The following is a 17,797-nucleotide window of genomic DNA, read 5'->3' on the forward strand; positions in this document are numbered from 1 at the left end:
CCTAAATTATAGAAACTTTATAACCTTAATGTTTGGATATACCCGAATTTTAATACAGTTCTTCATTGTAGCTCATATAAACTCAACTTAGAATTTTTAACAAGAGATTGAATAAACCACAGAAAAGTAGTTAAGTTTGAAAAGTTTTAAGATGCAAGGTAACAATGACAGCTGTAGATGTTAAAGTATGCATGCTATGTGTATGTCAAGAGTTTTAGAGTTAGCTTTCAATTTTAAATATAGCTTCTTTCTTTATTTCTTCTGTTTCACACAATTCCTTTGTGCAGTTATATAAAGTGACAGAAAATATATGCAGAAAAATATTCATACTCAAAGGAAATCACAGGTAAAAGCATTTATCTCAAATACAAAATCAATCTGGCATGAAAATTACTTATTACTTGATTCTCAGGTACTTTGCAACTTAAGTTGCATCTCTCAGACATCTGTCCTTCTAAATAAGGAAAACAGTATTTATGTAATATTCAGGACTCACCAGATGGTTTACAGATGAAATAAGACGATTTTGAAGTAAAGCTTGTTGATTTTACCTTTTATTAAAAGCATATCACTTAGACTTTTCATAATGCATGTAAAATTGAGCAAGCATGTGAACCAGGAAGAGGACAAAATGCAGTTGTAAATCTATGTTATAAATTGGTTTATTTCAACATATTTTGTTAGTTTATATGTTTAAAGTTTTCTCACTTTACCATTCAACATTCTGTTGTTGCTAGCTGATCATTTTGGAAACTGTTATCATGAGACTCCCTAAACTGTCCCAGAGAAATAAGAGCTCTTTACCATCTAAAGTAACAATAAGAGAACCTAAATCAAAAGCAATCTCATCTCAAGATTCTTCTCAAGAAAATAGGGAACTCTTCCAGGAGATTTCCTTCATGTGAAATATTTTCATGTATCTTTTCTTTTGGGGATTCAGATTTACAAGATATAATTACATCTGACTAAAATGATGGGTAGTAGCTACAGCTCAGCATCCCCCATTCTCACTCCCTAGCACTCCCAGGCTCCTCTCACCTGCCCCTAGAGCCTCTTGTGCCCCTCTGCTGCCTGACAAAAATACTAACAGCAGCAGCAAGCTACAAGGGAATTTTGCAAGTTACTCTCTCAGCCAGAAAATAAAAATTCAAAGCAGCCTTCAGCATGTGGTATTGATTTGTTCCTGATGATGAGGACACACAGGAGAGAAAGTATGTTTGCATATCTAAGGAAAAAGCTGACTGCCAGAATCTGAGAAATACACTCAAAAGTATCCTTCATGCTAAAGAAGTATGCCTTTGTGTCAGCAAATATAAAGGCAGAGGTAGATCTGGTATAAAATCATTGCTGTGAGGATAAAGTTTTCAGTTTGTTTTTTGTTTTTTGTTTCCCTGGCATAAATATTTTTACATCTCTAAATGGAGAACTGGCAAAGCTTTAAAGTACTGCACCTTGTTATGGATGAATATTTTAACACTTTGAGCTGACATATTTTGAGGTTTCAGGAAAATAAATCTTATTTTCCAAGTTTCATGGATAAATTTACAACTGCAAATGGGTTTTCTTTAGCAGGGTGGCTATCTGACAAAATTAGAAGCTACATATCACCCACCAACCTGCCCATGGTTTTGCTCCTCCAGTCAGTGTAATAACATTTTTTCCTGAAAGAAAAGCAAAAATCAGCTGAGATTAATCAAGTAGGAGACAGCTGAAAAGGACATACACATTAAAAAAGAATGCTAGACATTTTAAAACATAACATTTTCATAGACAAAAGGGTGAAATACACTTTAAAAAGGCAACTGAAATAGAATAAGTCATTACCGTAACATGGTTTCACATTTTTCCAGTTTTACCTTTGTTTTAAAATTACATTTTAGGTTTGTAGCTAGTGACAATAATGACAGCTAATCAATAAGTCACTCAACAGTTCTTTTCCCTCCACCCTTCATTGGTTATAGACACTTAGAGAAACAAGACCAGAAATTCCCAGTAAAGTCTACTGAGATCAGTTGTTTTGAAACTAAATAGAGACATATTTGCTGCATGGTTATATTTTCCATATCTAGTTTCAGGTTTTCTGTCCTTCTCCCATAATTTCACATCACATTTTAGCCACACAAATGCCTTGATATTGCAGATCCCTCAGGACTTACCAAGATCTGCAACTGCACACCTGGGCAGTATTTGAGATTTATGAAAGTACATTACTGATATTGAAGATCCACTGAAATTAATGCATTAAAAAGACTGTGAAAGACACATTGCCTGGAAAATACATGGCCATTGGAAAATTATGTATCTACCAATCTGCAGACTGTTGGCAGCCTGACACTTGGTACTGCTAGGCAGAACTGTAAACGGAGCAATGAAGTCTAATTAAAGGGTTTTCAGATTTATTTTTTTTTAACAAAAGCCTTCTTTAATTCCCTTCAGTTACCTTATTTGTTTTGTACAGATGGAGTTCAGCTAAATTACAGAAACAATAATAATTATATGCCACAAGATACTTGTAGACAAATAAAATTAAAGCTTTGTCTCATTTCTGGAAACACATAGTAGTTGTATTTCTATTGACAGACCATGTCCTTAGCAAAAGTACCTATAAAAGCTAAAAAATTGTAATTCAGTCATGATTTAACTTTGATGCTTATGCAAACCCTGTTTGAAACCATATATATATGCTTCCAAATAAAGTAGCATTGCAAAATCAGCCTTATATACAAGACAGTAATGATTACTACACACTGTCTATAGAAATTTTTTACAAATTTCCTTCTGCAATTGAAACACTGAGATTCCATCTATGTTACCATATATATGATACATATATATCTTCTAACATATTTTGGTTTAATACAATGCTAAAACAGTTCTGGGGCTGTGGGTGAATCTCAGAAGTATTTTTACTTTTCAGAAACAGAGGGAAGTAACTAGTGTGATAATAATTCTGTTGATTTTGTTTAGATTCCTTGATTGAGCAAAATGAAACTAAAAAGTTTGAATTTAATTCTTCACGTGCTATTCATATATGATATTGGCATATGGTATATTTTATAGTGACCATAACTAAAAGTCAAAATTTTGCAAGACTGCAAGAGCAAACGGGTATACTCCATTAAAATACTGCAGGGAAGGTTACCTGTCCTCTAACTATATATTAGAACCAGTCAGAAACCACTGATAAAACAGATAAAGCCTAAGAGAAATAATTTGCTTTTTAGAATTACAGAATATTTCAAGTAAGAAGGGACTCACAAAGAACATCAAGTCCAACTCTCTCTTCCTTTTAGGCCTACTTAAATCTACCTAAGGATGACCTAAAATTTTTTGGGAGGAAGATACTCTAGTTCACTGAGTAACCATTAATTGTGGGAGAATTGGATCATTTGAGGTTACCTCAGGAAAACAGTACACCATCCAGGTAGGAAAGGTTTCTTTAAAAAAAAGCAAGTTCAACAGTCTAAACACAAGTGTTTTTAAAAAGAATCATAATTAAATTATACAAGGTGTGGTTACAGAATGCTGTTAGAGGATTGTAGATATATATTTTTTATTATCCATGAAAAATATATCCATATATATATATATATATATATATATATGTATATCCATGAAAAATTACCCATGAAAAAGACATGAAAAAGCCATTTGGGTAAATATGAACAAAGATGAAGACCTGAACTCTGTCTCAGCAAATTTCTAAAGCACAGCCCTCTATAAATGGAGAGGGTATAATGAAAAGCTGCTCATCTCCTGTGGGAGACACTTTAGAAAGGCTGCTGGCAAAACAGGGCAGACTGTCCTTCGGTTCTGCTACATCCAGTTTGTGTTCGTAACAGAACTGTGTTGAGTCTTCTGTTTTAAAAGGTATAGAAATTCAAGAAATACACTGAAATATTCACACAAGTTTTAAACTGCAATTTCATTTCAATTTCTATTAAAATATTTTTAAACATTATAGAAATGTTGACCAATTTACTATTTCTCGCCGTTCTATTATGGAGGCAGAGGTGGAAAAATTTCTTCCCAAATATATGTATTTCATTGCACAGCAAAACTACCAAAAAGATGAAATTGCAAAATTTAGCATTTTGTCTACTTTTGGTTTACTGAAATGAATTGGATAAAAAGAAGCTAAGGCAAGAGTCCAGGAATAAAGACACTTTTGGGAAATACTAAAGAGAATATATTTACATGTCATTTAATAATATAAATGATAAATATTTGTAAATATACAATGTAAATGTAAATATACAAACATGACCTAGAATGCCTTCCAAATAAATCTGGATTTATTTGAAACGAGGATTGCAAAAGTCAGCCTTTTTTGTTCTGAGAGTGCTATGCATCTATGAAGTAACTAAAATTATGAAGAATTCAAACCATTTCTAAAACACAATTTTGTGAATTAATGTATCAAAAGAAAAAATAATTTTTAATTGGAATTTAGGTTATTTATGTGTGTATACCCATGTATAAACACTTCTATATTTAATATACTGATAAATATTTTTTGAACAAGATAAGCTCAAATAGCACTATAATAATATCCTTAAACATATGGAAGATGACTGTTACAGGAAACATTTTTTTTATGGAAAAAAGCTTATTTTGAAGGCTTAATGGCATGATGTGAAAACTCATTACAGAACTAGGTATGTGGAGCAAGATTTGAGCAATGGATGCTTCACAATCACTGTTTCTGTCTTAGGATCAGTGCAAGAGAGCCACACTGCCAACAGCATAAAATATTGAGCACTTGGCAGCTTGAGTGAGAAAAGAGTGCTGCAAGGGCATTTTCCACGAGTCACACAACTTTAGAATCTAGTTAGCACAATATATGCTCTTCTCTCTCTCTAAAAACATTATTAACCAGTTTGAAAATGTACATTTTCTCTTTTAAAGACTTATGTATTGTTGCACGAAATATTAACCTGTCCCACAAATTAACAGCAAATGTTTATTGCAGAAACATACAATAGAACTTGTTCTGCATTCAGACAAGGAACTCAGTTCAGTCATTATTATCTTCCTAAAGAAAGCTACTGGACCTAATTTTACTCAAATTGTGACAATATGTGTTATATTGGAGACATAGAAGACACTACATTTTTCTGTCATTTCACTTGCATCTCAGTAAGACTTAAGAAAAACTCTAAAATCATGGAGGAGTTTATTATCTGATCGAGCTCAGATGGAGAATATCTGAAACTCTGCCAGGAACATCCAAAACAATGTGTGAACTACTGTTTTCTAAAAGACATATGCTTTGATTTAGAAGGCAAGTTTGAAAACAAGTAACACAGAGTACTGTGTGAAAATGAGGAAAGAACAGGACTTACTATTTATTTCTCCTCTCTCCCTATCACATCACTAAAATAAATACGAGCATGCCTGGCTACAGAGCAGTAAAGACTGCATTTTAGACTTAAATAAGCGATGAGCTTTTAATATGAATCACTCAATTATAGGTTTCATAAAGTAGTTTCCACAATACCTGAAAGGCATCCTGATGTTCATTCTTTCTGCATATTTGCACAATGTCTCCCATGGACAGTGAATTTTAACGAACATGATATCACTGTTGGTAACAGCTGGCTGTAAAGAGCAGTAACATGCAAATACATATTAATAATTTAAACCTATAGCAACCACCCTTCTAGAAGCATTCTTCATGGTCAAATTCTAATTTTAGGCCTGAATTGGGCACACAGCTCTGAAAATAAGTGCTCTTCTGGACAAAGGAAAATCAGTAACCTTTTTCCCTTACATACTCTGTAGTATGTGTAGATTAGTGGGACAGAAGGAATCTGTAGGGAAAGATCTTTGGTCATGAACATAAGACTTTATGCAACACCTTTTTGAATGGAATAAATTTTACATAGAATTAGTTTTAAATCTAAAAAAAATCACCTTAGGTAAGCAGGTTGAAGACCATTCAGCGTGTCTCCCATTAAAGGAGAAGTGTGGTCAGCTGCTAGAGACATGAAAAGAGATGAGAGAAGGCTGCACTCTGCCAAAATGGTAACTCAAGGGAATGGTTTAGTAATTGAGATATCTGCTGGGAACTTTTAAATGTACATGAACTGAGATGATTTTTTGATAAAATCACAATGTGTACCCTACACAAAAGTTTTTCATCACTAATTTATTTGTACATAAAACAAGAGTTTCAGCCTTACAGATTTCTATATTCATATCCTCTTATGAACAGTTCCCCACCTTTCCCCCAGATGTATTTGCTTGAGATTTTATAACTAGGTATTTTGATATTTGCGCTGAGTCTGATTCAAGCCTCCAAAAACTTGAGTTTGCAAGGTTTGGTAAGTAAAGGTAAAAGGAAATGTAGTTAAAGTGTTAATAACACTTTAAATGTTTACAATTTTACTGACCAGTTCCATCAAGTCATATCACAGTTCCAAACTACTAGCTCAAATATTTTACTTTCTCAAAAGATGTGGCTAAAATAAAATACTTGTGGAAAATAAAACATTTCAGGTCTTATAAAACCATTTGTTTCTGAATGTCAGTAATTCTGACAAAAGCTAAGATTTTACTACTTATTTAAATTGGAAGACAACCAGATATTTTTACTACTACACTGTAACAATTCCTAAAAGCCTTAAAACCATATTTTAGTCAGGTTAGTTATTTATGAATATTCAACATGCTATATATTGTGAGCTATATCTTGCAAGCTCATTGCTTAAACACAGAACATGTATTACAGTTCTGCTGAGATGAAAAATCAAAACAAAACACACATGAACAATAGCAGCTTACATCAGAATAAACTAAATATATACCTGTTCTTAAAGTAATTTTTGAGACAGCAAAAATCCAAGGCTGTTTTCCTTTCCCTGGCTCTATTTTCTTTCATTTTTTTAATAAATACTGCTATTACTAGCCATGGGTTAACCAGAACAGTGTCAACCTTAACCCCTTGAAAAACAGTGAGACATTTAACATCAGGCATTCTGCTGAAAGACATAGAGGTTATGTATTAAAGCAGCAACATGGGTTACTGAAGCTTCTTCTGTTCTGCAAGAGTAAGAAGCTGGAACTTTTCCATTTGTACTGCACTACACTTCTGTGTACCTTCGTTATCTTCTTTATCTTCTGTATTCCCAAATAATTTTAAACACACACTATGAAAATATTCTTTTTATTAGTTTAATACAGTTAAGCAGATGATGGGAACAGTCTGTCTGGAAAGGCTTGTAATTGTGTATGGAATCTTTTATCAGTTCAGTAAAGTATGATACTATTATTAAGGGTTTTTTTATGCCACATAAGCTACAGGACTCACCTCTCGTTCTAACATCAGCCCTTCTGCTCTCAAATTCTTCTCAAATGTGCTTCTTTTTTCTACCTGTGGACTTGATTTCTTGTAGACCAAGATGTAGTCAATGCGCTTTTTGCCATCTTTGAAGAAGAGTCCTGATGATACCATGGCATCACTCTGGCAAACATTAAAGAAAAATACTCTAAATATAGCACCTATAAAGATGAAGAGCCCCATCATGAACTGTATATAACAGAGCGCTTCCTAAACCATGGAAATATCCACATATCTGAAGGAGGAATATGCATCAAATTCAGAACAAAAAAGTGATATGCATCAGTTGCTCAGGATTGTAAATTAATTAAAACAAAACAAAACAAAATAGCTTCCCAGAACCCATATTCCGAACCCATATTCCAGTTATTTCAGCTGGGCAAAAACCTTAAAACTCTTGTATGGTGTGTATTGATATGAACTTTTGTTAATCCCTACTTTCCAGTGGGAATTAAAAAGAAAAAATAAATTCAAGTCAATTAAAGTAATTTTCTCAGCTCTGCACTTGTCCAAATTTTACAGAACAAACATATTTGTATTTTTTTCCAAGATAGACATAAATCTAAAAAATTAAAAAAGAAATGCTATTGATCAGAATGGTTGCATGGATAGTCTAGTTGAAGTGCTTTTTCAGTACCACGTTAGTAATGTTTAAATCTTGATTACTTCCTTCCCACCATGCTTGCAAAGACAAGGATATACCTGACCTTGATATGGAAAACCCTGCTTTGCATGCTGCTGCTGCTGCTGCTAAAGCAATCTATTTTTGCATTCTGTGCTTTGCATGATTCAGAACAGAAACCAAACCAACAGGTGACAGACTACAGAATCACAGAATCATTAGGTTAGGATGGACATCCAAGATGATTGAGTCCAACCAAACATCACCTTGACAACTAAATCATAGCACTAAGGGCCACATCCAGTCATGTCTTGAACACTTCCACAGATGGTGACTCTACTACCTCCTAGGGCAGCCTGTTCCAATGCTTAGCCATCCTTTCAGTGAAAAAGTTCTTCCTGATGTCCAATCTGAGTGGACTCCCCTGGTGCAATTTGAGGTCATTTCCTCTTGTCCTGTTGACTGGTAGAAGAAGCTAACCCCCATCTTGCTACAATTTCATTTCAGGTAGCTTTAGAGAGAAGAAAGGACTCCTATTTGGGTTATTTAGATATGAAATTTATAATACTCAGAGTTATACCCAGTAGGGACACTCTCTATTCATAAATAGAACCATGTATCAGTGCATGATATCAGCATTATAAATACTGGATACCAGCTCGCTTCTATGTGAAATGTTTTTCTTACGCCCACATCTTTCACTGCCAGCTTTCTACACATTTAGCACTTCTGAGAACTCCTCAGTCTGCAAAACCTAAGCATTCTAACAAGATTCTTCCTCCTTCTCTGCTTTTTTAACTCCCAAAATAAGAAACAAAACCAGTCTGTCTCAGACCATCTACCATTACAAAGGAGTGCACCATCTTATACCTGGGATCATTAAGTACATTAAGCTTCAATTTAGAATCACAGACCTTTATGATCATTGAGTCCAAGCATTCACCCAGCACTGCCAAACCCAGCACTACACCATGTCCCCAAGGGTCACATTACACATCTTTAAATACCTCCAGGGATGGGGGTTCCACCACTTCCCTGTGCAGCCTGTTCCAATGCTCGACCACCCTTTCAGTGAAGAAATTTTCCCTAACAGCCAATCTAAACACATCCTGCTTTAACTTGGGGATGTTTTATCTTGTCCTATCACTTGTTATTTGTAAGAGACTGACCCCCATGTGGCTAAAACCTCCTTTCAGGTAGTTGTAGAGAGCAGTAACACTCTGCCTGAGCTTCCTTTTCTCCAAACTCGTAACTCCAGCTTCCTTGTGCCCTGGCTCCCTCTTAGAACACACACCATCATCTCAATACCTTTCTCCATATTCAGATAAATAATATCTGAAATCCAAATTAAGGTAGTTGAGAGTGTCAACCAAAACTGTTAGTAAAATGAATACAGGGTCTGTCACCCCTTCTAAGAATTCTGAATGGGAATGGTAGTAAAAATATTATTTTTTATTATTTTTTATAATGTTACAGATTTAATGATCAAAATCTATAAAATGCAGAGATTTGAAGGTGAGGTAGTAGAGTGAAGGTTCAAAAGTGCAAGTTTGAATATGCAAGTTTTTAAAACACAAACTTTTTCAGGTTTGAGACATGAGCAACCAATCTGCTCTTCAACAACGAAGGATTCCTGTACAAGTATTTTACAAAACCAGACCAGGATTGTTTTTATGCACAATCAGATACAAAAAGCCTGGCCAAAACTCCCCCAAAGGGGAGATCTGGAATTTCTCTAATACATTTTCTGCTCATTCAGTTTCAGTACAGGCATGCTGCAAATTACATCTACCTTTTGTAATACACTTCCACTACTTTTTGTTGGATTATTATTTCTAGTCTTTCTTTCCTTATTTCTGAAACGTCTGATTTTTTTCGATCTTAGAAAAACATGCTTTATTTCTCAGATTAATGACAGTAGCCAAATATGACCTCAGATTCATCAACATCAAACAGAAATTTTTGGGGTCAATGTTAAAGACACAATGAGCAGTGAAGACAGTAGAAAGAAATCTTCTATCCCTGTTCATCCCAGACCACTTTCAGTGAACAACCCCCACAGGTTGAGAAGTGCAATAGTAAAGCCACTTACCACATCCATGCAGTGAGCCTGGCCTATACTACACTGATTTCCTGACTTTCACTTTAATGCTACTGGCACCATTAGTTTCGCTTTTGTGCTATTCACAACCAATGCTGACCACCTATATTAGCAGTAATATAGTAATTAATTAAGCAATTAAGTATCAGGAAAAGAATTTATATGGTTGATTTGTATGAATGATTTAGTTGGGTTTTTTCAGTTGATCTGAAGGAGCTCCATAACATGAAAGGACAACAGGGAGCAGTAATTTCAATTAAACATGTTAGTCAGGGTGTATTATCGATACCTAGCACAAGAGACTAGCTGTTAGTACAGAGGGCATTCAGGCACAGATCATTTATTATTTATCTGCTGGTTTGGACCAATACCTTAAATCATTCTTTCACCTTTTTCAACAGAGAAAAGGATCAGAAAAGGAGAAAAGCATCAGAATAAATATTTTGTGCAAAGACCTTACTCTCCTCTACTCTAAGATTTCCTGTTTCACCTGAAAAATATGTATAAAAAGACTAATCAACATTTCCTTATCCTCCCCATCCTCTTCACCACCTTACTCCTCCAGATTTTCTGAAACAGTATCCATCTGTTAAGCTTTCTTACATTTACACATATGAAAACTCATTTGTTTTGAAAAACTCCTTTTAGAGTACTGCAATATAGTTCAGATAGTAAACTCTACAATTTAACTTCATCTTGTTCTTTCAAAGTTTTTAAATAGAAGAACTTCAACCATGAGACTGTGAGGTACCACTTCAGTCAAGCTTGTTCATTATGCAGAATTATTATACACTTGTTTGCATCAGAGTAAACTGTTATCTGAGGCTTTGATATTATAGATCTGCTGCAGTTTCTTGTTTTTGTTATGTGTCAAGAGTTTTAGTTGCTTCATAGCTTGTGGTTAGTTAAATAAATCACATGACACTCTGCTTTGAAGTTTGAAAGTGTAAAATTCAAAGTACTGCCACTATCATTCAACTGGTTTACAGAAGGCAAAACACACTGACAATTTATCCTAGGAAAAGGAGTTTTGGCTCAAGCAAAAAAAACAGGTGGAAGTACAATGCAAATATTTACCAAAGCTATATAATAAAAAGTTTATATTTCTATTTAATTGTATAAAAAGAAATTCCTTGGATTTAGCCAACATGGAGGGATTTTTCAATAAACTATTTTTCAGATTCTAATTAATTAGCAATGCCCTTTTTACTAAGTGGGAGCATCTGGTTTACTGGATCTTTCTATCCTCAGTTAATTTAAGTAGCCCAATTCACAGTAATTGTAACAATTTCAACTTCTTTTATGTCTCTATTGTTCAGATCTGTAAATTAAACTTCTATCATTTTTTCACCCCATACATAGAAACAAATATTTCTAAAGAGTGAGTTGAAACCATTCTCAAAACAGGAGCAAATTTTAGATTAATATAAGAGTAAATTACGTGGTATTCACTGTATCCTAATTTAATACTATGTTTTCTTTGTTTTCCACCTTGTAAGGGTAAAAAGTTTAAGATAGTGAACAATATGCATTACTTATGTAAATTTAGAGGTTAATGAGAACCACACAAAGGTACAATGGATATGCCGGAACCATTTATTTCACCTTCATTCCACCACTGCCAACTCTCCTCAAAACTAATATAACAGCAAGGCTTAAAGGCTGACAAAATCTCTATAGGTGTTTACATTTTAATGAATTTTAAGAAAATTCCCATCCACTTGTTCACATATTTGCAGCTTAAACCGTGCAACAGTTAAATATCAAGTGCATTCAAACCACTATGAAAGGTTCTAATTTGTTTATACATTAAAGGTACTGCCTAGGAGAGAGCACGCAACTAAAAACCAGGATATTTCCTTCTACCACCTGCCCAGAGTTCAGCCAATGTCAGCTCAGATTTCTATGCAACTTTAATTTCAATGAAATTAAAACACATTTCAATGTGTTACTTCAGTAACACACTGTCCAGCAGCCCCCAAATCCATACAATCTTTTAAAACCCAAAAGACCTCTGATAAGGATTTTCCACATCTAATTTCTGAGAGAACTGCTTTGCTCTTCTTTGTTTTTAATTTGGGACAAATTTGCTTTATTTGATGCTTCATAGCTCTAATTCTACAATGAAATATGTATAGTTTCTTAAGCTGTGTAGAAACTTATCATTACTTTAATAAAATTGATGAAACTTTTTTACTCTAATATCCCCTTAAATTTTCTGTACCCCTAAGGTATGTTATAAAAATGAAAAATCACTATGTTTAAAGCAATCACTATTCCTCTTTTCCCAAACACTCCTCCATTTACAACACACTTTTTTAGTAAATTTGACAATTAGCTAGTCAAACATGACTATTAACATAAAATATGAATGCATATTAAATACTATTACATAAAAATATACTAATATGCTACTATGCATATGCTATATATTGAAATAAGATAATATAATATTTTATTATATTAATATCATAAAATAGACTATTTCGTAGACTGAAGCCAGATTTCAATATTCAGCCACATTTAACAGCATTCAAGTCAAAGCAAAAAGATAAACTCCCACACATTCACCTTCACAATAAAAAGACACCTTTGTCCTTTCAAGCTTGCAGTGTTAATCCCTACTTTCCTGACCACTGACCAATTTTTGGAAACAGCCTTTAGCAGTTCTTGTTGCATTATTTATCCTAGGGGATGAGGCAAATAGCAATTTGAGGAATCTTAAATTTTGTTGGCATTGTTATATACAGTGAAAAATACACACAACTGAGATTCCAACCTGTGATTCTTTTCTTCAGCCTATTTGATTGATGAACTTAATGTCTGCTTAAATGCATGTCATTATTGGCTGTGGCTGAAATAGTGACAAAGGGTATTTTTATCCAGGAAAAATAATAGAAGTATTTCAGTATGAATTTAGCCTTGGAATCATTGCATTATTATACATGTCTTCATTTTAATAAATGGATATATTCTAACCTACTAACAACATCCAGTAAATCAAGTCTGACATGAAAGAAATGGTATAAGTCATTTGTCTCACATATAAAGTTTTCATTACCATTATTTCACACATAAATGTTAAATGAAAAGCTGAGAACAAGACTTTTAATCATTATATTTTTTTATTTGCTTTACAGTTTCCTGAAATGTTCCAGAGATGGAAATGAAAATGAGCATGATTTCTACATCTTTTGTATATCTGTACATATAAACACAGAGGCTGATGACTGTATTTTCCCAATATCTCTTAGTAGTTTGCTGCCAGTTTACTTTGTTAGTTGCTTAAGAGCATATTTAAAAAATAGTTTCATCTACTACGCTCATATTCACTAGTTATCTAAATAAATATATAAATAGAACATCAATAAAAGCACAAGTGCTGGTCTGGCAGGAGGCACAGAACCCATTGGACCTAGCTCAGAGAAGGTTGCTCTGACTGAACTATCCAGAACAGGGAGAAACAACTTTTACTGCGGGGTGTAGCTCAGACAGTCAAGTGTGTATTTCAGCTTCTGGCTTCAAGGAATGTTATTCACTTAGCAAAAAGAAATTAAAAAGTTTCACATTTGTACGAACATAGAATACATCAACTGTCAGTCAGAACCAGCAACAGGAGCATTCACTTAAACAAGTGACAACTTACACAAGAATTCAGCTCCCACAGCAAAATATGTTTATTTTGTCTCTGCAGTATAGAGAATGAAGTTTAGCCTTCCTCTGTGTGGGTGGTGTCATTTGGATTACATTTGTAAAATTATATAAAGGAAAGTAAATATACCAATAGTCCGGTGCCTGGGATCTAAAAGATAGATGGATACACAGCTGGGCCTCAGGAGTCTTCTTCTATAAATGCACCCTAAATTTGGCAAATTTCTCTCCTCAAAATTTTTTTATGTCATGGTGATGATGTTTGGAACACAGTTAATTTCCTTCCTAAGACAGCTCATGAATTATGATGCTAAATGTGCTAGAGAAAAATAATTTTACTAAACCCTTACCAATAATGAAGTAACATACTAAAGAGAGACTTACTCAAGTGTCTCGGGGTTTTTTTCCCCAAGGAAACTCTGAGAAGGGAAGGGAAGAATTTACCAGTAGAAAAAATGGTTCAGCCACTGGAAATGCAAGTACTGAATCAAAGCAGTGAGTCTCAACTCCACCATTCCATCATAGCACCACCTCACCAGTAACATTTTTTAGAGACAAATACACAGGGAAAAGTTGTAGAACCAGGAAACAGAGGAAGGAGCAAGGACAATTAAACAGATTTTGAAATGTAATAGCTTCCTCACAGAAACACTGATGTACTGCTGACACTTAGAGACTTGTAAAAACCACCATAAAATGACATTTATATGTTGGCATGGTATCTTAGAGCCCAAAAAGGACAGTGTGGATTGTCATATATATATGTGTGTGTGTATATATGTGTACATACACACACACATATACATATATATCTATGTATATGTATACTCTCGAACACACAGTTACATATACATGCATATACACTATCACTCTGTACACTTGTAAGGAAAATCAGCTCAGAACAGAGGAGTAAGAAGAGCAGAAAGACACTTCAAATGCAAAAACACACTGGTTACCAGAGGTGTGTCAAGGAAAAGCAGTTTTCTGTACCTCTTCATGCTTTTAAGAGATCTTTCAGAGATAACAATGGATTAATTCAGGGCTATTAAATCATGTGTGAGCAAAGGGAGCCACATAAACAATTTGAAGAACTAAGGCTGGAATTTTGACAGAGGTAAAGTCTGATCTAGTAATTTCGTCAGCATGGCAACTACCTGAAACTGAAATCTACAAGAACAGCTTTCCTGTTCTATCTCTGAGTAGAATGAGTTTTCTCTTATAAAAGAAAGCTTTCTTCCAATGTAATTTATTGTTCTTCATAAGATGCTAAGAGGTTGAAAGATTAATGGCTCATTCATGAAAACCACCTCATTTATTTAGATCACTAATTCTCCCTAATACTGTTACCATGAACTTGGCATTAACATCTTCAGTAATATTCATGCCAAAGGATGCCACCTTATGATTCAACTTATACCTTAAGTATTTTCTGAAAAGAAATAAATCTCTAATGCTAACTATAGTGCATTTATTCCCATGAACAAAACTGGGATACCTAAATAATGCTTGTTTTGTTTCAGGATGTTTAATACTCAAAGTTGGGACCTCAATAAGTTTATAGACTTCTTAAGTTATATGGAATTAGATGTGTTTTTAAATAAACAAAACTTTAAATAAAGTACTGGACCCATTTTTCACATTTTAAGAACATACTCTGATTAAGAATAATCTAAGGCATGCTTTAAGTGAAATTTTCTAAGCAGACATCTAAGTTAGTCTTCATCTTTTTGTGTTTGTAGGAATGGATAAACCGTTTCAAAAACAGGCTGATGATTTTAAGTGTATATTGGTTTAGCATTGTGCAAATAACCTAGGAAAGAAAATTGGGGACATATTTGCATATGCAAAGACATGCAAACTATCTTGGGCATCGAAGACAACATGACAGGCTGCTGTAATTACCCACGCTATCATATTTCTATGAGACTACACTGCTGTGCAGAACAAAGCTTTTTTTTTGGAGACAAAGACTTCCAGAAATATCTGACCTTCCTAATTAAACTGCAGTTCAACTTTTTATAAGTAAAGTAAAAGATTAGCAATTATTTTAGCTTCTTCACAGAGGACATTTTTTCCATTTATATTCTACTCGGACTTACAGAGTAAGTGTGAAAATGCATTTGTATATATTATGAAAAATATATTTGACTTCAGGAAAGGAGTGGGTTAGGTGATATGCAAAATTTTTAAAGGAGGTCTGTTCAATATTACCATATGAGGGAGCAGCAATGGAGGATGTTTGGAGAGAGGAGGAGGCTTTTTAATATTTAACCTCTTCTATTTGTTCTTGAGGTCTAATAGGGAGGTCTTAAGAAGCATACTAACCACTAACCACATAATAACCACCGAAAATTTTTCTTTACATGTTTATTTTCAAACATTTTCATTTTTAGGTTACATTTACTTGCTACTTACCCTGCATTTCCTGAAATATTTTCTGAGCTTTTTTTTGGCTTTTTTTTTTTAAACAAAATCTCACAGGAGATGAGAGCCAAGCACTAAAAGCACAAACATGAAGTCAACTTTTGCTGCAGTTTACCACATCCTTCCATTCTGGGATAATTATTTTATTTGTTATAATTTTTTTTAGGCTTTATTTTCTTCTGTGTTATTAGACTACATTTTGGACTACCAGAAAAAGGCAGTAAATTAGACTATTGTATAGGTAGCATTTCTTCATAGTTCCTAAATGCACAGTGATAATACTGTGAACCTTGTTCTAAAAATCCTTTCTTTAACTTGCCAGATAGCAAAATGCAATACCTAGATACAAAATTTATTAGATCAAAGGGAGTAACACTGATGTATTGAATGGAAGGAAATGAAGTGTAATCCCTCAAACATTCCTATCTTGCCACTACACATGTAATAGCAATAGGTAAAGAATTGGCTGCTATTTTGCTGCTTCTCTGGAAAAATGTTGCCTTCCACTCAAGTGATAAAGTCTGTTTAAGCCTGCTTCCCTTTCCTAAGAGAACATTCCAAGTATCAGCTTTCCACTCAGGAACCTTCTCATTTTCTACATTTCCCTTGCAAAGCAGACACTACTAATTTTTGCTCAACAGACACTTGGCCTCATTCTTCCTTGTCAGACCCCTTGGCAGAATCACATACATGAAGTCGTATTTTCTATGCAATTTCACGAGCAGCTGGTGATGAAGAGTTGGCAGAGACGGATAATGATGACAGCTTTTTCATGGGTCTGAGCGACTCACAATTTTTCAATATGAAATTTGGGGATTCTAAAATGATACCAACCTACACTATAGGAAACTATGAGTTTTAAATCATAATCGTGGAAACAAGAAAAGTAGATGAATACATTGGCAACTGGTTGCTATAAGAAAATTATCTGATTTTCCAAAGCTTTAAAATGCAGCAACAAGAATCAGATTTATGGAAGTATCATGCATGTAATTGGAAAAACTAAACAATTCCTGAAAAAAAATTTGTATTGGCTTTCATCATGCCCAAAAGACATGTTCACTACAGCTGAAGTATTCAAGCAGGTTATTGCTGAGAAAGACCATGGCACCAAGAAGTAACTGCAAACAAATTTTTTAGCAATTTTTCCCTGAGTCTCTCAAGTATACAACAAGTCTTCCAAAACAATCCAAAATTAGAAACATTAAATAGAAGAGAAGAAAAATATGCTTTTATCCTTGTACTCCTGGCCAAGGTGTTTCTCATTATCTGGTCAGACTGAGGAGATTTTTTATTGTGACAGATCAGTTTACATTTCAAATCTGTGAGAGTACTTACCAGCTGTAACACTGTACTGCAGTATTCTGTGCTTTCAGCAGTCTCAGAAAGAATTAGATGCATTCTTTTGCTAGATTTGTGTCCATTTTGGGAAGAAGTTTCCCTAAGGTTTTTTTAACTAATTGCCACAAAGACTTCTAGAATAATCCAAAGGCAGAAGAGTAGTGTCCCTTTTTAATAAAAGACTAATCTAAATTCCCCTTGCCTTTTTCCTGCGGAAGCAGGTAAAGGTAAAGGGAAGAAGAATCCTGCTTGGTTGCTTCAGGTGCTGGCTTTGGCTGGGATAGAGTTCATTTTCTTCACAGTAACTGGTACAGGG

The 17,797-nt window shown here is 34.2% G+C and overlaps 1 protein-coding gene across 1 annotated transcript in view; it reads right to left on the reverse strand.

Moving 5' to 3' along the window:
• ANO3 (anoctamin 3) overlaps window positions 1-17,797 on the reverse strand; it is an 84,027-nt gene that overhangs the window by 51,353 nt on the left and 14,877 nt on the right. The window contains exons 4-6 of the mRNA XM_058847459.1: window positions 7,313-7,465; window positions 5,501-5,601; window positions 1,617-1,661 (exon numbers count right to left, since the gene is read on the reverse strand). Of these exons, the coding sequence (XP_058703442.1) occupies window positions 1,617-1,661; window positions 5,501-5,601; window positions 7,313-7,465 (299 nt within the window). The remainder of the gene's footprint in view (window positions 1-1,616; window positions 1,662-5,500; window positions 5,602-7,312; window positions 7,466-17,797) is intronic.

Source organism: Poecile atricapillus, chromosome 1, assembly GCF_030490865.1.
Source record: "Poecile atricapillus isolate bPoeAtr1 chromosome 1, bPoeAtr1.hap1, whole genome shotgun sequence".
Taxonomy (NCBI): Eukaryota; Metazoa; Chordata; class Aves; order Passeriformes; family Paridae; genus Poecile; species Poecile atricapillus.